Source organism: Lissotriton vulgaris, chromosome 12, assembly GCF_964263255.1.
Source record: "Lissotriton vulgaris chromosome 12, aLisVul1.2, whole genome shotgun sequence".
Taxonomy (NCBI): domain Eukaryota; kingdom Metazoa; phylum Chordata; class Amphibia; order Caudata; family Salamandridae; genus Lissotriton; species Lissotriton vulgaris.
Genome location: NC_141700.1, coordinates 235,364,245 through 235,389,480, shown reverse-complemented (window position 1 = coordinate 235,389,480; position 25,236 = coordinate 235,364,245). Strand labels below are relative to the sequence as shown.

At 50.0% G+C, this 25,236-nt stretch overlaps 1 protein-coding gene across 1 annotated transcript in view; it reads left to right on the top strand.

Moving 5' to 3' along the window:
- Window positions 1–1,520: 1,520 nt before the first annotated feature.
- CA7 (carbonic anhydrase 7) overlaps window positions 1,521–25,236 on the top strand; it is a 171,918-nt gene continuing 148,202 nt past the window's right edge. The window contains exons 1-2 of the mRNA XM_086947731.1: window positions 1,521–1,890; window positions 10,786–10,983. Of these exons, the coding sequence (XP_086803857.1) occupies window positions 1,851–1,890; window positions 10,786–10,983 (238 nt within the window). The 5' untranslated portion in view covers window positions 1,521–1,850. The remainder of the gene's footprint in view (window positions 1,891–10,785; window positions 10,984–25,236) is intronic.

Sequence of the window (25,236 nt, the reverse complement as noted above, 5' to 3'; positions counted from 1 at the left end):
AGTCTACAGCCAGTGCCCCTTGATACATCTCCCATGTCAGTCTACAGCCAGTGTGCCTTGAGACATCTTCCATGTCAGTCTACAGCCAGGGTGCCTTGAGACATTTTCCATGTCAGTCTACAGCCAGTGCCCCTTGATCCATCTCCCATGTCAGTCTACAGCCACTGTGCCTTGAGACATCTTCCATGTCAGTCTACAGCCAGTGCCCCTTGAGACATCTCCCATGTCAGTCTACAGCCAGTGCCCCTTGAGACATCTTCCATGTCAGTCTACAGCCAGTGTGCCTTGAGACATCTTCCATGTCAGTCTACAGCCAGTGCCCCTTGATACATCTCCCATGTCAGTCTACAGCCAGTGTGCCTTGAGACATCTTCCATTTCAGTCTACAGCCAGTGTGCCTTGAGACATCTCCCATGTCAGTCTACAGCCAGTGTGCTTTGAGACATCTTCCATGTCAGTCTACAGCCAGTGCCCCTTGAGACATCTCCCATGTCAGTCTACAGCCAGTGTGCCTTGAGACATCTTCCATGTCAGTCTACAGCAAGTGTGCCTTGAGACATCTTCCATGTCAGTCTACAGCCAGTGCCCCTTGAGACATCTTCCATGTCAGTCTACAGCCAGTGTGCCTTGAGACATCTTCCATGTCAGTCTACAGCCAGTGCCCCTTGATACATCTCCCATGTCAGTCTACAGCCAGTGTGCCTTGAGACATCTTCCATGTCAGTCTACAGCCAGTGCCCCTTGATACATCTCCCATGTCAGTCTACAGCCAGTGTGCCTTGAGACATCTTCCATGTCAGTCTACAGCCAGTGTGCCTTGAGACATCTTCCATGTCAGTCTACAGCCAGTGTGCCTTGAGACATCTTTCATGTCAGTCTACCGCCAGTGCCCCTTGAGACATCTCCCATGTCAGTCTACAGCCAGTGCCCCTTGATACATCTCCCATGTCAGTCTTCACTTATCGCCTCCTTGAAGGATCTCCTGATGCTGCCACGCTAGGAGCTCTTCTACCCTCAGCTCGCAGTCAGTGCCCACCCGAGGCTTCTCCAGTGCAAATGCAGCCAGTGCCACCTTCCTCTGATGAGTGCGGAGGTAATGCCACCCAGCGAGTTCTGCCCGGCCTGTCTGATCTGCGCTACCATTAGACTGCTCATCTGTCACTCTATACTAGTGCCACCGAGAACGACTCTGCCAGTCGAATCAGTGCCACCCCACGAGATGTAACCTGGGAGTAGAGCTGGTGCCGCCTTGCGCGATGTCCCTCGTCACACCACGGACAGCGACGACCTGGGAGTTCTGCTTTCACTCCTGGGTCTGAATGAACAAGCTCGCGCCTGTCCCGAGCACCTGTCCCGTGTGAAGAAGGACCAAGGTTAAGACCCGCCCCCTCCTGCGGAGAGCATCGCGCCCTCCTCTGGTGACAGCGCACCTCTCTCTGCAGGGGATCCCTTTAAGGGGCCGGTCCCAGGACCCGTCCTTCAGCGGTGGCAGTATAAAGGCAGCAGGTACAGCGGATTCAGGAGCAGCTGCCCAGGCAGAGAGGCAGAGCGGGGGAGGAAAGGACGTGAGGCAAAAGGGAAGGAGTGTCAGGGAGCGGGAAGGGAAAGGGAAGGATAGAAAGGGACAGAAAAATAAGGTGAAGCAGGAAAAGGGAAGCACAGACCTAAAGGGAGCAAAGCAAGAGGGGGGAGAAAGAAAAAAGGAAAGCAACTGAGAAGAAGAGAGCAGAAGGAGTGAGGGAGGAGAGTTGAGTGAAGAGAGTGGAGCAGAAGGCGACGGAGAGGGAGGGTGAGAGGGAAGGCGCGTTGCCGGGCACAGAGGCAGGGGGCTCGGCAGTCTCTTCTCTGCCATGACCGGGAAGCACGGCTGGGGATACGGGGAGGATGACGGTAAGTGAAGCCCAAGCTCTCTGCTCCCCCAGCCCCTGCGCACCCCCCCCCCTACTTGAAAGCCTCTCTCCCTGCCCCCAGCACCGCCAGTGCCCTCGCATTCCTGCATGTGTATGTCTGTCACACCGCGCCGGTGCCAGCCTCCCTTCTGTCAGAGCCCGCTGCTGCCACACACCCTCGCCATGGCACCTCAGGGGGCTATGGCAGCCCCAGACTAAATCCAGTGCCAACACTGCCAGCCACGCTGCCTGTGGCACCTGCCCCGGGCTCGTTGTTCGCCAACCCGACCCTCAGACCTACACCTGTCCTATGGCAGACCCCCACCAGTAACCACTATTTCTACGACTGCCCAGAGTTGCTACCCACCCCTGTCAATCCAACTCTGTCTGTATCCAGTCCTCCTAATGTATCCTACCTTCCACACAGCACCCAAAGAGCATGGACACCCCTGCTGCACGGGTGGAGAACCCGCCCCCCACCCCTTTCACCACTGGCGGGGCACCCTTGAAAACGCAGCCACGTGCCGCTCTTGTATACCTAGCCTGGCACCCACAGTAAGGAGGCATGGGCAGAGCTGGGGCACTTTATAAAGAGTCAGTGCCAAAGCTCGGACCCTTAACACCTGCCCAAGATCAAAGCGAGTACCGTGACTGCGCAGACCGTGACGGAGCTAGGGTTCCTGAAATGCCAGTGGTGGGCAGAGGTGGAACCCTGACCCCACCACGAGCTGAGCGGGGATCCCGAACATCTAAGAGCTGGACCCCTTCAGTCAGCAACGGACAGCGCCGGGATCCCGGATATCCATCAATAGATAGAGTTGGGAAAGTTAATGCCCTGCCATGTTCAGAAATGGGACAGTGGACAACCAGGAAGATACAGAGCTCGGACCCTGACTTGGGGCTTTGAAAATCCAGACAGGCGAAGGATTGCGCCAAAGAATCCCCAGCAAGGGCAGAGCAGGGGCCGTGGCTACCCGGCCAGGGGCAGAGCAGGTGCCCAGGCTACCCGGCCAGGGGCAGAGCAGGGGCCCAGGCTACCCGGCCAGGGGCAGAGCAGGTGCCGTGGCTACCCGGCCATGGGCAGAGAAGGGAGAGTGGCTACCCCGGCCAGGGGCAGAGCAGGTGCCGTGGCTACCCGACCAAGGACAGAGAAGGGAGAGTGGCTACCCAGCCAAGGACAGAGAAGGGAGAGTGGCTACCCGGGCATGGACAGAGAAGGGAGAGTGGCAACCCAGCCAAGGACAGAGAAGGGAGAGTGGCTACCCAGCCAAGGACAGAGAAGGGAGAGTGGCAACCCGACCAAGGACAGAGAAGGGAGAGTGGCTACCCGGGCATGGGCAGAGCAGGGAGCGTGGCTACCCAGCCAAGGACAGAGAAGGGAGAGTGGCTACCCGGGCATGGGCAGAGCAGGGAGCGTGGCTACCCAGCCAAGGACAGAGAAGGGAGAGTGGCAACCCGACCAAGGACAGAGAAGGGAGAGTGGCTACCCGGGCATGGGCAGAGCAGGGAGCGTGGCTACCCAGCCAAGGACAGAGAAGGGAGAGTGGCTACCCGGGCATGGGCAGAGCAGGGAGCGTGGCTACCCAGCCAAGGACAGAGAAGGGAGAGTGGCTACCCGACCAAGGACAAAGAAGGGAGGGTGGCTACCCGACCAAGGACAGAGAAGGGAGAGTGGCTACCCGGGCATGGGCAGAGCAGGGAGCGTGGCTACCCAGCCAAGGACAGGGAAGGGAGAGTGGCTACCTAGCCAAGGACAGAGAAGGGAGAGTGGTTACCCGGGCATGGGCAGAGCAGGGACCATGGCTACCCGACCAAGGACAGAGAAGGGAGAGTGGCAACCCGACCAAGGACAGAGAAGGTAGAGTTTCTACCCGACCAAGGACAGAGAAGGGAGAGTGGCTACCCTGGCATGGGCAGAGCAGGGACCGTGGCTACCTGACCAAGGACAGAGAAGGGAGAGTGGCTACCCGACCAAGGACAGAGAAGGGACCGTGGCTACCTGACCAAGGACAGAGCAGGTGCCGTGGCTACCCGGCCATGGGCAGAGAAGGGGCCCAGGCTACCCGGCCAGGGGCAGAGCAGGTGCCGTGGCTACCCAACCAAGGGCAGAGCAGGAGCCCAGGCTACCCGGCTATGGGCAGAGAGGGGAGGGTGGCTACCCGACCAAGGGCAGAGCAGGGGCCCAGGCTACCTGGCCAGGGGCAGAGCAGGTGCCGTGGCTACCCGGCCAGGGGCAGAGCAGGTGCCGTGGCTACCCGGCCATGGGCAGAGAAGGGAGGGTGGCTACCCGACCAAGGACAGAGAAGGTAGAGTGTCTACCCGGGCATGGGCAGAGCAGGGAGCGTGGCTACCCAGCCAAGGACAGAGAAGGGAGAGTGGCTACCCGGGCATAAGCAGAGCAGGGACCGTGGCTACCCAGCCAAGGACAGAGAAGGGAGAGTGGCTACCCAGCCAAGGACAGAGAAGGGAGAGTGGCAACCCGACCAAGGACAGAGAAGGGAGAGTGGCTACCCGGGCATGGGCAGAGCAGGGAGCGTGGCTACCCAGCCAAGGACAGAGAAGGGAGAGTGGCTACCCAGCCAAGGACAGAGAAGGGAGAGTGGCAACCCGACCAAGGACAGAGAAGGGAGAGTGGCTACCCGACCAAGGACAGAGAAGGGAGAGTGGCTACCCGGGCATGGGCAGAGCAGGGAGCGTGGCTACCCAGCCAAGGACAGAGAAGGGAGAGTGGCTACCCGGGCATGGGCAGAGCAGGGAGCGTGGCTACCCAGCCAAGGACAGAGAAGGGAGAGTGGCTACCCGACCAAGGACAAAGAAGGGAGGGTGGCTACCCGACCAAGGGCAGAGAAGGGAGAGTGGCTACCCGGGCATGGGCAGAGCAGGGACCATGGCTACCCGACCAAGGACAGAGAAGGGAGAGTGGCTACCCGACCAAGGACAGAGAAGGGAGAGTGGCTACCCGACCAAGGACAGAGAAGGGAGAGTGGCTACCCGACCAAGGACAGAGAAGGGAGAGTGGCTACCCGGGCATGGGCAGAGCAGGGAGCGTGGCTACCCAGCCAAGGACAGGGAAGGGAGAGTGGCTACCTAGCCAAGGACAGAGAAGGGAGAGTGGCTACCCGGGCATGGGCAGAGCAGGGACCATGGCTACCCGACCAAGGACAGAGAAGGGAGAGTGGCAACCCGACCAAGGACAGAGAAGGTAGAGTTTCTACCCGACCAAGGACAGAGAAGGGAGAGTGGCTACCCTGGCATGGGCAGAGCAGGGACCGTGGCTACCTGACCAAGGACAGAGAAGGGAGAGTGGCTACCCGACCAAGGACAGAGAAGGGAGAGTGGCTGCCCGACCAAGGACAGAGAAGGGAGAGTGGCTACCCGACCAAGGACACACAAGGGAGAGTGGCTACCCGACCAAGGACAAAGAAGGGAGGGTGGCTACCCGACCAAGGACAAAGAAGGGAGGGTGGCTACCCGATTAAGGACAGAGAAGGGAGAGTGGCTACCCAGGCATGGGCAGAGCCGGGACCGTGGCTACCCAGCCAAGGACAGAGAAGGGAGAGTGGCTACCCTGGCATGGGCAGAGCAGGGACCGTGGCTACACAGCCAAGGACAGAGAAGGGAGAGTGGCTGCCCGACCAAGGACAGAGAAGGAAGAGTGGCTACCCGACCAAGGACAGAGAAGGGAGAGTGGCTACCCGACCAAGGACAAAGAAGGGAGGGTGGCTACCCGACCAAGGACAGAGAAGGGAGAGTGGCTACCCAGGCATGGGCAGAGCCGGGACCGTGGCTACCCAGCCAAGGACAGAGAAGGGAGAGTGGCTAACTTGGCATGGGCAGAGCAGGGACCGTGGCTACCCAGCCAAGGACAGAGAAGGGAGAGTGGCTGCCCGACCAAGGACAGAGAAGGGAGAGTGGCTGCCCGACCAAGGACAGAGAAGGGAGAGTGGCTACCCGACCAAGGACAGAGAAGGGAGAGTGGCTACCCGACCAAGGACAGAGAAGGGAGAGTGGCTGCCCGACCAAGGACAGAGAAGGGAGAGTGGCTACCCGACCAAGGACAGAGAAGGGAGAGTGGCGACCCGGCCATGGGCAGAATTGGAACTATTGATACCGAGCCATGGGTACAGCTGGCCATTGCTGTCCAGCGTGGGCAAAGCTGGAACCTTGAATGCTCAGCCAGGGGGAGACGTTCTTCTTTTCCAGTCGTGCTCCTGTCTCCTCCCGGACTCGTGGGTCCTGGGATGTCGTGCAGTGAAGGGGGTGTTGTCTCTGCCGCCTCGCATGAGCCCCAAGACACGTGAGCTGTGGATCTGCCCACGAGTCTGGCATCAGGATGCGCGGATCCCCCCGGATACTGAGGATGGTTCAGGCAGAGGGCGTTTGAATGTGGAACTCCGCGTGCCCTTGAGCGGGTGCCCGGGGATGCTCTCAGTCCGCCCGGGGGGGGGGGGGGGGGGGGGGGGCGTCGGGTGAGGGTGACAGAGACGGGAGGGGGGGGGGGGTGGTAAGTGTTGAGGGCAAGTATGACTGGGTGCCGAGGGAGACAAATATGCCAACGCCGAGAACAGTCTTTAAATGTGCACGTGACACATGCGACGGTCGGAGGATGTATGCTCAGCTTCATTTATTGAGCCACGGCTGGGTCCTGGTCTCAACCGGGAACACAACATACGTTTAACTCCCCATCTCCAAAAGTGCGTCATCGCCCCCTTCCCCTCTCTCACCTATTCCTTTCAGAATATTGCGGACTGCCGTTCCCAGACGCTGTCCTAATTCCGTCCCCCAGTTGCTCCACTTTCCTGCCCACGGCTCTATCTTTCTATCCATTATTCCCTCTCACGTTGTGCGTCCCGTAGCGTCACTCCTTCTCTGACTTCCTTACCAGTATTCCTTCTCAGCCTGTGCCTTCATTAGCAACATTACTTTCGAGGCGCTGCCTTTTTTCGCGTTATTTTCTCTGTCTCTACCTTCCTCACCCTGATTCCCTCTCAGGTCTGCCTTTCTCGCCCTTATCCCCCTTCCCTGCTCTGCCTTTCATAGCGTTATTTCATCTCAGTGTGAGCTTTCCTTGCAGTTATTCCCTCTTCCTCCTTATTATTATTCGCTAGGACTCCATCTGTCCCAGGTGCTCTCCTCTGCCTCCTGGACTCCTCCCCTGCCCCTTCCAGCCCGTGTTCCCAATACCTTAACTAGATTGTGTCTACCTCTGACTGTGTGTTCCTCCTCTAATCTCCCTTTAGCCGGTTTGTTAACATGAGTCCCTTTCAGACCCATGAGCTCGTACAAACTTGAGCACCAATGAGTATGACTCACATGGTTTCTGGGGTGCTTTTATGTAACTTACAATTGCCTACACAAGACATGATGTTTAACAATGGTGAAACAACATATTCACAGAATGAAATTAATATTACACATTTGAGATATAAATGCCCTGAGGAAGTTCCATCTTTGTTGGACCGAAACGCATTGGCTGTTCTGTGTCCCAAGAGGAATTATCATGTTGAACCAACAAAGGATTTTTTTTACCATGGAATCAAACAACCGACTGTGTCCATCATTTAGATATTTACTGTATAAATAGACTTTAGCCTCTGAGTTTTGGTGATGATTCAACAAAACATTATATATAACTGATATAACTTGATGTTGCCTCTCCATTATCACACTTTCCCCTATTCCTCTGAGTCTGTCCCCTCATTCCCACGTTCTCTCATCAAATTGTGGCCTCTCTCACGGTACCCTCAGCGCCTAATTTGTAAAAACAAATAGTAAGTGAGGGTTCCAAAGTTTATCTTTGATGTCCACCGCCAGTGCTGTCGAATGCCGGCTCGAGGTGGTCCAGCCACTGAAAGTCCGAGCCAGGCTCAAGCCTGAAGTCTGGTTCTGGCTCAGCTCAAAGTCCTGTTGGAACCTCAAGCCCATAAGGAGCCAAGCTTCCATGTGGCTTCTACCTGCCTTCCCCTCTGCGCAGGATGTGGTGTTACAGCTAGACCTGCCGTCTTTGGACCTGCGAGAATCAGGTTTGAGACTCGGTGTCAGCTCAACAACTTGTGATTCTGGGCAGATCACTTAATCTCACAGAGCCTAAAAAATGAATGTGGCGTGCATTGTAATTGGTGCTCATGTAAAGTGCTCCGGTGCCTTCAGATCGAGTTTGCACTGTCAGAAAAATACATAAAAACAAAGCGTTAACATTGAATTTGAAAGACACCAATTTAGTGGATGATTTGCAAAAAGTGAAGCCAGAAAATGTGGCTAAATCGTGGCTTCCTCACTTAAATTGTGTGATGTTAGGCAATTATTTTATTTCACCAAAACTCTTTTATCTTCATTATGGTGCATGAAACAACTTTCAAATATGTGAGTTCAGAATACCAGTTGTACAAAAACATATGTTTGATATAATAGACTATAATGTTGCTCTGTAGTAATTGTGGCCAGTACAGGGTTTACATGGCAGCTTACTTGCCATTTGTTCATTAAAGGTTCATGCGTAAAAGCTATCACTTTTAGTAAGTAGTGCTCAGTGCAGTGCTATAATGTGACCTATTAATGTCAAAGCTTCTGCTTGTTAAAGATATGCACTTTTTTTGAATTTTGAAGAGACTTTATCATCTTTTACTTGATGTTTATTGAACGTTTTCTGGGCCCAGCTCGTGCACAGGCTCTAAGAGCCAAGGCCGTCTCTCGGCTGGTCTCTGTCTCGGCTCTTTGTATTACCTTGTTGGCTCACCCACCTCAGGTGTCGAATACCAAGGGTGATTCATTTTATTGGGAAAAATCCTTTACAACGAAACTTTTTCCACGCAGTACCTTTACAACGCAGGAATTACAACGCAAGTTGTTACAACGACTTGTGCTGGAGGACGCTGTAGGATACAGAATAGTTTAATTTACTATCCAAAATCTTCCCTACTATCCACGGGGACTGGAGTTGGAATAGTAAATTAAACTATTCACTATCCAGCGCCCCCAACGCAAGTCGTTGTAACATGTTGCATTGTAAAACCTGCGTTGTAAAGGCATGCGTGGAAAAAGCATGTGTTGTAACGACATACATCCATTTTATTCGACCTCACTCCTCTTCACCCACTACCGTGCACGTCTCTTCATCTCACTTTCACAGGCCCTTTTTCACTCCTGACTTTTTACTTTGTTTTCGTTTTTTTTTTTTTATCATCCTCGCTTTTCTCTCTCTCCCTTTGGGTCCAAGCCTCATTTTGAAAAGAAAGTTCCCATCCCAAAAAGAACAAGAATGCTAGTGCCCACCGCCCGCACCCAGAGGCACACATTCATACTGGCTGTATGCTGCCAATGCTGGGATTTGCCTTGCCCTCCTGCCACCCTAATGCCCCCACCCCTCTCTCGGACCGCTTCACCACCCTTCCTAAACCATTTCCCCAATCGGATATCAGTTCTGGATTTGTTCTCTCCCTGGTGTGTTTGCTCAAGATCACACAGTGTTCGCACGAGCGCCTGGGGGAAGGAATCTTCATTTTAAAGGGATTTATTTTGCCTCTCTCCTCTGAAGGTCGTGACTCATTCAGCGATGTCCCGGATTCAAGGTCACTGCAGTGAATATGGACGATTCTACACAGGGCCGCCTTTAGCGCTGGTGGCGCCCAGTGCAAACATCTTTGTTGCCCCCCCCCCCCCCCCAAAAAGCCTCCTTGTCCACGGGTTCCGTCACTACCACGTTCCACCAGTGCCCCTCATCTCTCCATAGCTCCTCTCTCACATGCATTGCATTTGTTTTATAGCGCTGCTCATACCAGTGTAGGGTGTCAGAGCACTTTACATCACACACACATTATGCAGAGACAGTGAATCTTACATATGTAAATCAGTCTATAGGAAATGTTACAGACGCCAATGAGGGTTACAAGGTGGAGTCACATGTCACCGATACCAGTAGGCAGAATATTTTAAGAGTGTTTGGTCTGGAGCAGGACGAACTCAGGATTTAAAATGAGTCACAGTGGTTAGGGTTTGCTTGACTAATAAGAGTGTATTTCTATCCCATCTAACCCATGTTAGCAACATTTGGATAATGAAACACCAAGGGAAAAACATAACGTTCTAACCAATTCCATGCAGTTTGCCTGCAGCTCTTCAAGGCAGTTCATAGCTCACTGTGTTATTTTAGGGTTTTAACTTATGGACTTCAAGTAACAAAGGCATCTCTGTGACAAAAGCAGTGACCTCCTGAGCGATCCACATGAAATACAGTGCAGTGATTTCAGTGGTACGCACGCTTCGAAGCAGGCATATTAACCCTCAACATTCCTTTATCATGAGTGGAAACTGCCACTAGACAAAACTCCCAGCTATCTTGTCATTTTTATTGCTGCCTGAAAACTACCAGACACACAACGAAGTCCGCAGCAGGTGCTTTAAACACATGTTATTTCTAAACAAGTTCTACCACCAAGGTCACACAAACTAGGAAGAGTGAAAACAGATGCACTACCAGATTTAAGGCAGCTGTGAAACCAATTGCCTGGTTTATGAAACTGTTCACATCTTGTAACAGCTTCAGCACTAAACTAGTTCCTCCATTCTCAATACTGTTGCTTCTCAACTAGAATCTCACCATGAAAGTACAATACATACAACAAATAGGTTACAACTATGCTTCTGAGTCAGTAGGCCCAGCTTCCATTTAGGTATTCACAAGTCACAGGTTACAATTACAGGCAGTAACCCCTCAGACTGTTATCCAGGCCAATAAAATAAATTATATTGAGTTGTGCATGACCACCTACTATTATTACCACTTTAGTCTTGTACATATTTCAATGATGCAAATTTCCTGAGGCCTACTAAGGCATATGTTCCAGATGGTACCACCATTGAAAAGTAAGAAACCTTACTTGTTTGTCTCCATGCCCAGGGCCTTCAGAGTGGCACAGGTCCTTCCCCATCGCAGAGGGAGAGCGACAATCTCCAATCAACATAGACCCCGCCGGAGCAGTGTATAACCCCAATCTTAAGGAGCTGAGCGTCTCCTACGAGTCATGCAACTCGCTCCACATCTCCAACAACGGGCACTCAGTTATGGTGGAGTTTGAGGACACCGACGACAAGACTGGTAAGTTTTGTAGTCCTTCTTAAAGACGGGATGTGTTCTTGTCCCCAAATTGTCTATCCATTTTTGAGGAGGGAACCTGTACCATGCGACAATGACTGGTGTGAGTGTAGCCTTGATGGATGTGGGAAAAAACTACATTCCAAAGAGCTTTATTGATATGACAAAGGTTAATTCTTAAAATGTATACCACCATGGGAAAAAAAGTGCAGTATCACTACACTACTAGTTTTCAGAGTTGACGCAAAAGTTTAAATAGGGGCGTGGTAAGAGCTGGATAGACATGACTGACATTATATTTTCTGGCCAGCTGGATTGCACTGTAACTACACGAACAGCTTGTTCTGCATCCTTCCCTCTTTCCCTGAGGATGTCGCACGATTGTATTACTCTCATTTTTTCTTGGAAAGTCTTTTCCCTTCTGGACTGTTTCAGAACGTCTGCTTCTGTGACTGCTACCTCTGTACCTTGGGCAGTGCAGGGAAACGTCCTTTCCATTTACCTCCTGTAGCCTGGGTTGCAAAGATCTGGCGTTCTTAGGTTCCACTTCTTTTTGTGTCCTTCTCTTGTTTTGCAGCTAAGCTGTGGTCACTGTCCTGACTCCAGATTAGTGTGTACCTCTATCTAGCAGGAGATATACTGCTTTTATAGTCCATGCTTTAGTTTCTTGAGCCATGAACTGTGGCACTGATGATAGCTCACTGCGGAATGAGTCTGGATCGCACACGCGACCAGCCTTTTATTTGAAACAAACCGCAAGCCGACATTGAACCATTCCGTTAGTGTCGACTTCTTACTCACCGCCGAGGGACGCGGGCCTTCGGAGCCCACAGTGGTCTTGTAAGCTTTCTTATCGGAAAAGCCACTTAGTTCTGTTGCGCTTTGTCATTGGGTGAGTCCGGTCCAGCATTGTCCTGAGGAGGTCCAATTTGTAGGCCGAAACGCCTCGACTTTTCATCATTAAGGACCAACACTGTGCATCCTAATGAAAATTAAAAAAAACACGGCGATTACACCATATAGCTAATGATGGACTCAATTTATTTGACAACAGTTGGTCTATAATGTATTAGTATTGGATCACTCAGACGGTTTCTTTATTTGCCCAAAGGAGGGTACATTGTCTGTCATTTGCGGATACCCTATTCACCAAATTGTTGCAAATATTTGAGTTCTAATAATTATGTGCTGTGATTCAGTATGATCTAAGTGTGGATAACTATTAACTGAGTAATTAAAAGTTTTGAATAATAAAGTTTTTATCGAGTCAATGTTTCCTTTCCATTTGCACAGCAATGCTTTAATTTCTTCAAATTAAGAGATTCAACATGATTGTTAAAAAATGATTAGATTACTTTAGGTAAGCACCTCTGCCTGAGGCCAAATATTAATTAGTTGGCTTCTCTAGATACTTCATTTGTTATCTATCCCGCTGGAGCTAGCTTTCATTTTAAGACATGTTTATGTTGTAGCCCAGACTCCAGAGGGTTATATGGGCTCGCCCCATCCTTTTGTTGTACACTGATGATAGTTCAGGCTGGTGCTGTTTTCATAGACTTGCAGGTTTGGGATGTAAGACTCAATACTTTTTGTAGGATTCCTATTTTTTTATTTACTGAAGGCCTGGTGCTGCAGTGAATATGTGCCACTTTATAGGTCTGGAATTAACCAAGAACACCTGATTTTACTACGTTTATATGTATAAAAGAATTATAATTATTTATTGGGGCTTTCATCAATCCCTGTTCTTCCACTGGTCTTTTATTGTTGCATTAACATTTTTTCTCCACCCACTACAGCATACAGTTTGGAGCATCCCACTTCAGCTATTGGTTAACTCTACTGTGAGTGATGGCTTTCTGGCCTTTCACAAGTAGCACATCCATGCATACAATTGTTCTCTTCACTACCAGGGACTACTAAGGCAAAGAGTGCTTTTTGAGACCCAATAAATGTTTGTGCTTTAAGGTAATGATTTTTAAAGATTTTTTCCCCAACAATAAAGTTTTGCAAAAACCATGACAAAACAAGCACTGACAAAAGGCTGGTAGCTAAATCTAGAATTCAGATAGAGCCGCATTTTACCTGCCCATTTTAGTATATATGACAATATACGTGCAGAAACAGCGAGACACGGGAAGGAACTTTGTTGATGCAGGAAGACATGGGTGTGTGGACACTAGGAGAAGTATGGATACATGGGCATGGGAAGATACTGGAGGGCATGCAAATGAATACATAGAGCACTGGGGGAAGACGGAAATTAGGGAGACACAGGTGACACACAGATATAGGGGAGACATGAACATTACAAGACATGAGGAGATACCAGCACTAGGTGATCTATGGAGACTCAGAAAAGGTGGCCAAAGGAGGCATGGAGACAGGGAGGCACAACTATTTGGAGACACTTTAGGGATACAGGAAAGCACTTAGAAGGCAGAATAGCATCTGGGAGACATAGTGTGACACATGGGTGACACAAGAAATCCGGAGGGAGACATTGGAAGGGCATGGTATTGATACTGTGAGACAGTACCAGACACTGGAGAAATGTAGCAAAACACCGGAGAGGCATGGCATAACATTGGGGAGGCATGCAGTGGCAGTGGAATGACAGGGGTGAGACTCATGACAGCTGGCAAGACATGGGAAAGACACCACAATATACTATGGAGGCATCAGGATATTGAGGTTTCCCTGAGAAACATTAGGGAGACACAAGAAACACTGGGGAGACTTGGAGAGCTACAGGTAGACATTGTGGGGAGTAAGACTCTTGGAGGGGAAAACAATGGGACATAGAGAGATGTCCAGTGGGATAACACCGGCGAGATACAAAAACGGGGAGACAACACATAAGGAGATACATATATTGGAAGACAATGGGGAGAAACAAGATGACATTAAGGAGAAAGCACTTTCGAGATCCAGGAAATTGTCGGAGACAAGGGAAGATAGGCATAAAGAAAGACACATATCGGGAAGATCCCTGGGTGACCTGAGGAGACACTTGAGGAACATGAAAATGCACTGGGAAGAGACACAATGATAAGAAGACACTGAGAAGACAAGCATATAGGGAGTCACATACATGGGAGATCCTTGGGAGACATGGAGAGGAACTTGTGAGACATGGAAAACACTGACAAAACTCAAGATGAAAGAAAGACACAGGGAAGACACTCAAAGGCAACATTTTAAGAGGGATGAAAAAAGTGAGGGTCTCTAAAAGGGGTGTGACCTACATAATTAAGGGCGTCGCCTAAACATGTAAACTATGAGGCTTATTTATGAGAGGCTTGCACTGCCGGAAAGTCATTTTTTTGACACTCAATCATATCGATGAGTTGACGCAAGGCCACTCTGAGTTGCTTAGCATGGTCTCATAAATATGGAGTAACACAAAGCAGCACAAGTGGCTGCCTTGACTTACTCTGTGTTAAGGAGACGTTCCATGGGCATTGCAGTGGGTTTTCCCATGCAACGCTGATGGATTTTGACTCTGCCCCAGATTTACCTAATCACGTAAACCTGAAGCAATGACAAAACCTTATGCCTTTCCACAGCAGGCGTAACAAGGAGAAATTGCTTTATTTCTTGTTTTTTTGCTCCTTCCAAGTGTGATGCATTCTGCAGCACACATAGAAAGAGGAAAACACCCCTCAGGATTGCTTTTGGTGCACCAGAAGGTGCACCTTCCTGCAGAAAAACAATCCTGCCTGCAACAGAGGTGCCCTGGCACCATGGTGCAAGGGTGCCTACATTGGCACTAAGCAGCAAAAAAAGTCAGGAATGCACCATATTTCATTAATGCAATGCATTCCTGCCCTTTTACATCGGAATGGGGCAGCGCAGCAAGAAGAATTGTTTCATTTAGGAGGCATTGCCTTACGCCAGTTCATCATAAATGTGGCCTTGCATTTCTATGATGCCTATAATATGCCACCCGACTGATATCTTGGTTCCTCTTTGAGATTTCTTTTTTTCTTCCAGATATATAACACAACAGCTGACAAAGACTTAAAACCAGCCAGGACTATTGGCTTTGCCAGAGGTTGTTAGTTGTTTAAGATAAATTAGTAACAACATTATATTTTTTTGCAAATAATTTATATTGAAAATGTTTCACTTAAGAAATTCAAAGCAGTGAATTAAACATTACTGAGGCCTGTGAAAAGTGTGGTCTTGAGAGTGTCTCAATCCCTCCTTTTTTTATTTTTTACTGAGTTTTATATAGCACGATATTGAAGCGAAGGTATCAGAGCACTTTACATAGCACCAGTTCCGTTACATGAGGCCACATTCATTTTTGTTAGGCACGGGAGATTAAGAGATCACAGGATGTTCACGACATTGCAGAGACTCGAACCCAGTTCCCCAGATTCAAGGTCGACCGCCCTAGCCGATAGGCCAACTCTTTTCCCCACTCTTGTTATGCTTACTAATTGTTAGACATGCACAACTTTTTCTCACCACATCTTGTCCATCTGTATATCTTTCACCTCATCTCTTTTCTGTTCAGCACCATCTTTTCACTCTCTCCTTCATCTACTTCACTTCACCACCCCACAAACACATAGGGCACCCACTCACTTGTAAGCACTGTATTTTCTTTTACTTTCACCTTGTCAATATTTTGACAACTGTGTACCTCCTTCACATACATGTGCACGGAAGCACATGTATGTGAATAACTGACTGGAATAACTGACCACTGCTCCGTGCGCTCTTCAGTGAGGTCAATGATTGGATATGCATTTATTATGAACACCCTTTCACTCACTGACAAGCTGTGGGAAATTGTGTTACTGGTTAAAGGGGGCGAACCCCTACTCTAGCAGCAACCACAATTCTTGTCAAGATGAAACACAAGCAAACCCCAAATTAATCTAGGCTTAACCCTCTGGTTTAGGACAAAATCAGTCAATCTTAACTTAGAGGAAATGTGTGAAGTAATGTATGCAGCACTTCAAACAGTAATACAGTGAAAACATCACACAAGAAAAATCCCACACCAGTTAAAAAAATAGAGTAACATTCAATAAAGTATTTGAGACTAAAAAGTACAAAGCTCCACTTGCGGTTATCTGGTCGTGCTAGACCTGGTGTAAGTCTCAAGTTTAGGCTAACCCCGATGAAGCGCAGGCCAGAACCAGGGACCAGTTTAGTTCTGCTGAAAGGGTTACCATCCAAAGTCCAGCATGAAGAGTTCAGTTTTTGGTGGATGGGTGTCAAGCAGCAAAGAGAGCATCGTGGACTGCCATCAAGGTTGCCCGAAGATCCTGTTGGGCATCATGGATGGTTGCTGGTGGTCGCTGCAACGTGAAGAGTCGGGTTTACTGGAGCTTCGCATTGGCGGCCGGAGCGGGTGGCAAGATCTTGGCACAAACTGGCCCGTTTGTTGTCGCGGTGAGCCCAAAACGTCAGGAATTCTCTTTTACTTGAATGAGGGGTCTCAACTGATGCCACCCCAAGGGTCCAGTGCCTGAGGGGCAATACTTGGGGGCCAGGAATTCATTCCTTCAGAGGCCAGTAGTGCTCAGGCTGGTCCAGTTGTAGGTCCAGGCAACAGGTCTGCTGAGCAGATGCTGGGACTCTTCTGGAGCTTGTTATTTCCCTGTAGCTCAGGGCAGGAGGTTAGTTAAATGACCCTTGGAGTCACTCCAGCCTTCGATGAAAGGTGCAGGCCCAGTCTTTCTTGTCAGCAAGAAGAGCAACAGTGGAGCAGAGATGTCCAAAACAGTGGAGGAGAGTATCAGTTCTTCTGGCATCAGAGCAGCTCAGCAGTTCTTCTTTTGTGGTATCCACAAGTCCAAAGGTGTATTGAAGAGCGCAGTCTGAGGGTCCAATATTTATACTTGATGCAATCTTCGAAGTAGTAGAAGGCTCTGGAGGTCTCCACCACTTGGGGATCCAGAATTCACTCCATTAGAGGCCAGCAGGGTTCAGGCAGGTTGCTCAGTTGCAGGTCCAGGCAGCAGGTCAGCTGGGCCGATGTCGGTAGGACTCTGGAGCTTGATAGTTCTCTGTAGCTAAAAACAGGAGGTTAGTAAGCTGACCCTTGGAGTCACATCAGCCTGGGATGAAAGGTGCTTGTCCAGTCTTTCTTCTCAGCAAGCAGGGCAGCAGGGCAGCACAGTGGCAGGGCAGCACAGTAGCAGTTCTTCTGGCAGCAGATCAGTGCATTAGTCCTTCAGCTGTAGTATCCCCAGGTCCAGAGGTTTACTGAAGAGCTGAGCCGGAGGGTACAATATTTATACTTGGTGCCAGCTTCAAACTAGGAGAAGATTCTGGAGGTTTCAACCCTCAGAGATGTTAGGAATTTCCTGCATCTCTGTCCTAGCCCCAGCTTGTCTGGGGGCACTAAAGCCGATTATCAAACCCTTTGTGAGTGTGCCAGAGGCAGGGCCTTTGTGATGTGCAAGTGTAGCAGGTGACAACTCTGCCCTCCTATCAAGTCAGAGATGGACTATCCTGGCCACACCTATTCTTCCTTTTTCTCACAGTCTGGGAGCAATACACAAAGACCAACTTCCAGCTACACCTAGATGTGTGACACAGGAGGCAGGCTGCAGGCACCAAATGGCGGGACAAGAAAATACCAACTTTGTTAAAGTGTAATTTTTAGAATTGTGAGTTGAAATGCAAATTTACAATTAAAGAGGGCTTTAAATTACAATTAATTTAACACCTAACTTGATATTCCGACCTGCTCCCAATTGAAAGTTATCACTTATTAAATATAACAAGATACCCCAATATTATCCTATGAGAGAGATAGGCCTTGCAGTAGTGAAAAACAAATGTAAAGGTTTTTCAATACTAGGACATGTATAACTTAAAAGTACATCTTCAGCTTTTATTTGACTTTTTTTGAGTTTTCAAAAACCTTTAATAATAATCTTGCACATCAAGTTACAATGTACATAGGTGGGGATTCCACACTAAAAGAAGAGAACTACATCTGTTACATGCATCATGAGAACAATTGTACATAAGTAACTCATGGCAGAACCTGGAGTGAAAGGACAGGGTATGGAGTGAGAAAGAGATAAAGGGTCGCCCTGAGGAGATCAAGTGCTGGTGAGAAAAGCAGCAGGGTGCCAACAGAGTGCACAGAGGGGGAGGCAGCATCCTACGAGCCAACACCGGTAACCGCCGCGGGTAGAGTGCCGGCGGGGGATGCAGGATTGACTGCGGAGGTCAAAGCACTCTGGCGTAGGAGGTAAGAGACGAAGGGGCTCCAGATGTCAAGCGGGCTGCAAGCTGCCAGTAATAAATCTCAGAATTCGGATAAAAGCGTCTGAGAGCGTGCACCATCCTCAAGCCAAGCGCTAACCTTGCGCGCGGGTTTCTGTCCCCAGTGCATGGCAACCCTACGTCGTGCGAGAACGAGCAGCATAGCAGTGAGCCGGCGGGAGGCGTCCGGACAATATTTCATGAAGCCTAAAAGAGGTGATCTCAGTAATGGTGGTGCACACAATGCGCTAATATGCAGAGACCTTTGGACACAGCCAGGCAAGATGGGAGAAGACAGCAGCGGGGGCAGAGCAGCAGAGACACCTATCGCTAGGAGCAAGGTCCATTTTGTGCAGCTGGGCAGGGGAACGGTAGTCTGTGCAGATATTTAAAATGTATGAGGCGCAGGTGGTAGTTAGGGGACAGCCGTTTGATCTGCTTGCAACAGTACAGCCAGTCTTCCTGCGAGAGATCGGTTCCTAGGTCCTCACTTCAAGCCGCGTGGGTACTGTCAGTGGAGGTCTGGGATGCTGCCAGTGTGAGGGCATAAAGCCTGGAGACAAGTTTGCGTGGGGAGGCGGATGTGTAGGCGAAGTCGAGAGAAGTCAATGGAGGGGGGGGGTGCTGAGGAAACATGGGGTGCAGCTCCCTGCAGGACGCTCTAAGTTGGTAATACACCAGAGTGTCCATGGGGCCAGATTCGGCTGGAAGTGAAAAGAAGCCGCCGGCCGGATAGAGGTCAGACAATGTGGACAGCCCCAGGCGTGTTGCGCATTTGACCATCCCAGCGGTTTGCAAAGGAGGGAGTACTGGATTGTGTGCGAGGGGCATGGCACTGGCAGAGAGCGTACTATCGCCGGAGTATCCACGAAGGCCGTTCCAGGCCCATCGCAGGGTCTGCACAGTGTCAATCTCACCGCGCTGGGGTTTTACAGGGGCAAAGAGGGTGCAAGATAAGCTTCCACCGCAACATCAGGCTGGAAAGGAGTCGGTGCAGCCAGAAGTGAAGGAAGCTGGCCTGGGCGCTAAGGGCGTATAATTTGAAATCTGGGGCACCCATTCCGCTACGCGATGAGGGAAGCTTGAGGATATTGTAAGCGATTCTAGGCTGATGCCCGGCACAGACAAGAGAAATAATAAGGGAGCGAAGTTTACAAAACAAATGAGCCGTGAGGGGAAATGGGAATGTTCAGACACAAATTAAAAAACTTTGGTAGCACCACCATCTTAGTGATGGCTTTGCGCCCCGCCAGAGACAAGGGCAAGCGCTGCCAAAGTTGGATCTTAGTTTCCAACCAGTCGACCACCCGGCCGAAATTGGCCCGCCACAGTTCGTTCACACCCTAGCTTAGCCAAATGCCCAGATATCTAGTTGGCCCCAATGCCCAGAGTGGATACTCCAGAGTGAAGGGAACAGTGGCATCCGTCACGGGGAAGAGAATAGATTTACCCCCGTTTACCTGGATCCCAGATAGACCCCCTAAGCGCACCACCTCGCGAACCATGGGGCAAATATTTTCTTGGGGGTTGTGGTCATAGAGAGTGACCTCATCCGCGTACATGGAGACGACCAAGGCTTGAGCAGCAAAGCCAAGACCCCTCTGGGTGTGATGCTGTCGGAGCCTAGCGGCAAGGGGCTCATGTTCCTCTTTTTAAATACACTGCACCCTGCCCTATGGCTGTTTAGGGCCTACCGCAGTGGTGACTTATATGTTTAAAAAAAAATCTGTGCATGGCAAAATTGCCTGGTCTAAATGACAGTTTAAAACTAATCACAGACTGCAATAGCAAGCCTGCGACATGTTTAAAAAGTTACTTAAGTGGTGGCACACTAAGTGCTCGAAGCTCACTATCAATATTAGCATTTACTTTACATGCCCCAGGCACATGTAGTACCACTTTAATAGGGGCTTACAAATAAATTAAATGTGCCAATTGGGTTGAAGCCAATTTCAGCATGTTTTAAGGAAAGAGAGCAAGCACCTTAGCACTGGTTAACAGTGTGCAGAGTTCTAATAGCCAACAAAAACAGGGTTAGAAAACGTGAGGGCGAAGGCAAAACGTTTTGAATGACCCTGCAGAGAGGGCCAAGTCCAATAAAGGCACTGTGAGAAAAGTAAACACATTGCCTTTAGCCTCAATTCCAGAGCTCTCAATCGCGGTCTTTTATAAACATCTGCAAGCAAATCAGTTCAAAGTTACCACTATACATAGAGTAATATTCTACATGAAGACAAAAAGACAGCATTACAACATTCTGGATATAGCTAACAGTCTTTTGAAATGAAAGATAAAAGAAAACGTGAAACACAAACAGGAACTTAAATGCATTACCTTAATGGTTTTTACATTTGTTGTTCAGAAACTGAACTTTATTTTTGTCATTAAAGTTAAGAGCATGAATATAGGGCTTGATAGAGAGTCGTTTCAATGTCCTTTTTTAACCGCTACCGGCCTGAACCTGGAGGGACCCGCCCCACTTAAAACCCATCCAAAGGAGTTAGTGCAGCACCGCAAGACACCAGGAGTCACCGGAGAGGCACAGGGGAGAGACCAGTGACACTGGCATGCCGGAAGGGGGAACTGGAAGACACAGAGGAGCTATACACTGGGAGGTGGAGACACAGGGGACGTGGAGCGATGCAGATATTGTGAGACAGAATTACTTGGGGACATGGACTTTTTGAGACCAAGGGAGACATGGACACAGGTAGACAGAGGAATGCATTCTGACGGTATGGAAAGAACTAGGGACACTTGGTGAAATACAAGAGACTTTCAAACAAAGGAAAACACAGGGCAACGCAGATGGGGGACATACAGACAAGGAAGACAGGCTAGACATCAATGACTGATGGAAAAATACTAGAGAGACGTCACAGTGCACTAGGGAGTCACTACGAAAGCCCTAGTGAAACAAGGAAACACTGTGGGGATTCAACGAGAAATATTAACGAGCTGGGGAAACACCGGGGCGACATGGGGAGACACAAGGACACAGTCAGTGGACCGGACAGAGGGACTGGCCCAGGACTGAGATTTCCACAGCACCGGCTCCTCCGCTAAATGAGGATGAGCGTCGCCCACAGGAAAAATAAAATTATAATAACACCATGTTATAATAATTGTATTTTTCATTACCGGCTCTGTTGTGTTTCTTTTAGGTCCGGGTGGGGTGGGGCTGGGCTGCCCACAGAGCAGGGAGAGGAGAGGTGTCCACTTTCTAAGTGCACATGATAATTTAGTGCGCCGTCTTGGGTTGGCCAAACAGTCATGCGCACTTAGCATGATTTCTACCCGGCTGTATTGCACAGCCAGATGGAGAACATGCGCAGGCTTCCACTGTCTGTGGGAGCATAGAACCAGGCAGCTGAGACCAATCACGACGCTGCTGTCAAGCTGATGACAGCAGCGTCGTGATTGGCTTGGAGGAGTCTGGGAGCCTGTGTACTTCCTACCTTGACCGAAGAGTACGGAGGAGAGGCAGCGGCTGGCAGGTAAGTGAATTTTTCTTTTTATTTACCCACCCGCCTCACCACTAGTATCCCATACCAGCCGCCACTACATTTCCAGACACACAAATGTTACAGGCTCATTCACATGTGCCATGTGGCAGGCAACCGGGATGGCTCCTGCCAGAACAAATATGCCTAAAGAATAATCTCCATGGAAAGACTGACAGAAGTAAGGAGAGGGTTAACAACGCCGTTCCAACCCTGAAGAATTAACCCTAAAACAAGCCTCCCACGCATTTTTAAGTGGCTTTTTCATGAAAAACATGCTTGAAAAAGCGGAGGCTTCTTATAGTGAAAACTGACATTCATTTCGCGGATGAAAGAATAAATACAGTCGCGAAACAAGCGTTGGCATGTTCAAACTCTGAGGCAATCTGTGCTTCAATGTAAATAAAATAGTCCATTCTTTACCTGGGGACTAAAAATGTAAGTTTGGAGTGATCAAACAGCACTGGTGAACTGTAGAGTTCTGAACTTAAAATGTTGTGAGTTCACATTCACCCTTCAATTCATTTGTAACCCATTGGGGTCCCACGTTTATTAATCAGTCCTGAAACTTATTACATCGGATGATACTTCCATAATTAATGTTGTGACACCGAGCACAACAGAGTCATTAAGTACGAGTAAACATGTGACCTGCAATTATTTAGATTTGGTTAAGGCTATGCTAAATGTGTATTCTACCTGAACAAGTAAGGGTTTGCGTCACGTCCTTTGAGTGTGGCGTGTGCCAAGATGTGTGAACATGTTGAATGCTTCAATTACTTACCGGTAATTGCATTACTCTGAGTCCTACTCCCTCGCTTCCCTTACTTACACATTGAGGCATCCCTGCCTCACCAGACACCCGTACCCATGTGATTTGTCACGTTGGGACTATATATAGCCCCTAGCCCCCTCATACCTCCTGTAATACCACATAGATCGAAACCATACCAAAAGGTTGGCCTGGACCATCAGGGAGGTAGGGAGGGATGTAAGTAAGGGAAGCGAGGGAGTAGGACTCGGAGTAATGCAATTACCGGTAAGTAATTGAAGCATTACCTCATCGTCCCTCCCTCGCTTCCCTTCCTTACAAAATTGAGATGTACAAAGCCAAACAGGACAACCAAAGAAGGTATGCAAAAAACAGGTTTATTAAAAAACACAGAAGACCAGGGAAAAACCACTATTCAGGAATCATAGTGGAAAGAACCCTGTGTCCAAAGACATCAGCACAGTCAACCTCCTGCCCAATCCTGTAATGAGAGGCAAAGGTCAGCGGGGAAGCCCAGGTGGCAGTCCGGCAGATCTCTGAAATGGAAGCCCCTTGGACCTCCGCACAGGAAGCAGCCATGGAGCGAGTGGAACAACCCTGAACCCCCAAAGGAGAAAGGTGCCCCCCCTCTTTGTACGCCAAAGAAATCAGAGAACGAACCCAACTACCCAAGGAAGGAGTAGAAGGACGCAAACCCCTATTCACAGGACCAAAATTAACAAAAAGGGAATCCGGGAGACGGAAAGGAGCGCCCTGCTCCAAATAGACCAGGAGAGCCCTCCTAACATCCAAAGAGTGAAGCCGCACCTCAGACTCCGAGGACGGGGAACCAAAAAAGGAAGGAAGAACCAACTCCTGATCCCTGTGGAATTGAGAGTCCACCTTAGGACGAAAGGAAAGAATCGGTCGCAACACGATCCTGTCATCAAAAATCCGAAAAAAGGGTGTTTTTTAAGAAAGAGCACCCAGTTCACCCTGGCGGCGAGCAGACGAAATGGCCACCAAAAAGAAAGTTTTGAAGGACAACAGGCGCAGATCCACAGAAACTAACGGTTCAAAGGGAGATGACATCAAGGCATCCAAGACCAGAGACAGATCCCAAGTCGGAAAATGCCACCGAGGCGTAGGAAGAACATTACCCAAACCCTTAAAAAGGCGACTGACCAACCCCTCAGAATCCGAGAGATTGCCCCAAGAGCTCCTAAACGCCCTAATCGCAGCCCACTGCAAACGAAGGGAAGAGACCTTCAAGCCCAAGGAAGCACCCTCCTGAAGAAACAGCATCACCTCAAACAAAGAAGAGTCCAAACCTTTGACAAGACACCACCGACTGAAAGAACGCCAGTGCCATAGGTAAGACTTGTTGGTCGAAGCGCGCCTAGCCGCCTGCAGAGTAGAGGTCAAACCAGCCGAAACCCCTCGTCGCAGAAGACCTAAGCGTTCAACCTCCAAGCCGCAAAGCGCATCCGGCCCAGAACATCCTGTTGAAACGCCGGGAAGACCAAAGGGGGAGGAGACAGAGGCAGCAACCACTCCACCTCTGACCTCAACTCCACCAGGAGAGGAAACCAGGAGGCACGAGGCCACGCCGGAGCCACCAGAATCACAGAAGCCCCCGAAGACCGGACCCGCAGCAGGAAGCGGAGAAGAAGGGGGAAAGGAGGAAACGCATACAGAAGCCCGCGGGGCCAAGGGCAGGAGAGAGCATCCACCGCCTAGGCCGACCCCTCCCGACAGCGGGAGACAAACCGGGACAACAAGGCATTTCCCACATCCGCAAAGAGGTCCACCACGGGAACACCCCACCGCAACGTCAGAACCACAAACAACTCCTGACAAAGGCAGAAATCCACAGACGACGGAATGGCCCTGCTGAGGGCATCCGCCCGGGAATTGGACACCCCCCGAATATGGATCGCCGAGAGCACCAACAGATGAGATTCCGCCCAAACAAACAACCGCCTCACCACTAGGGCTAGAGAAGAGGACCTCATCCCCCCTTGCCTGTTGACATAAGCCATGGCAGTGACGTTGTCCGTCCTGACCAGGACTAGGGAACCCTGCAGAAACTGGGAGAAGGCCAACAGAGCCAAACGGACAGCCTCCAACTCCCTCCAGTTCGACAACATCCTGCTCTGAGCGGGAGACCAGAAGCCCCTGGACTGATGAACCCCCAGCCAGGCCCCCCATCCCGAGAGGCTGGCATCGGTGGTCACCACAACCGGAGCCGGAGGAGAGAGAGAGACACCCTTCAGCAAATGACCCCGAACCAGCCACCAACCCAGAGAAGATCTGATCTGAGGGGAAACCGGGATCGGAGAAGAGAGGGAAAGGCAATGGGGAGACCAATGCGCCAGAACATGAGCCATCAGAGCGTGCAAATGAAATCTTGCCCAAGGAACCAGAAACACCGTGGCAGCCATATCCCCCTGAACCTGCAGCCAACGTGCCGCCACCTGCACTGGATCGGACAGAAGAGACAGGATGTGAGACTGAATCTTGGCCACCCGAGCCTCGGGCAGGGTGACCACCCCCAAATCTGTCCGAAACCTGGCCCCAATGAAGAGACGATCCTGGGAAGGAACAAAGAATGATTTGCCCAGATTGACAAGAAAGCCATGCCCCCTCAAAACGGCCAGCACCAAGTCTGTGTGATCGAGAGTCAACTGGAAGGAGGGAGCATGAACCAACCAGTCGTCTAGATATGGATGCAAATATATCCCCTGACAGTGGACCAGG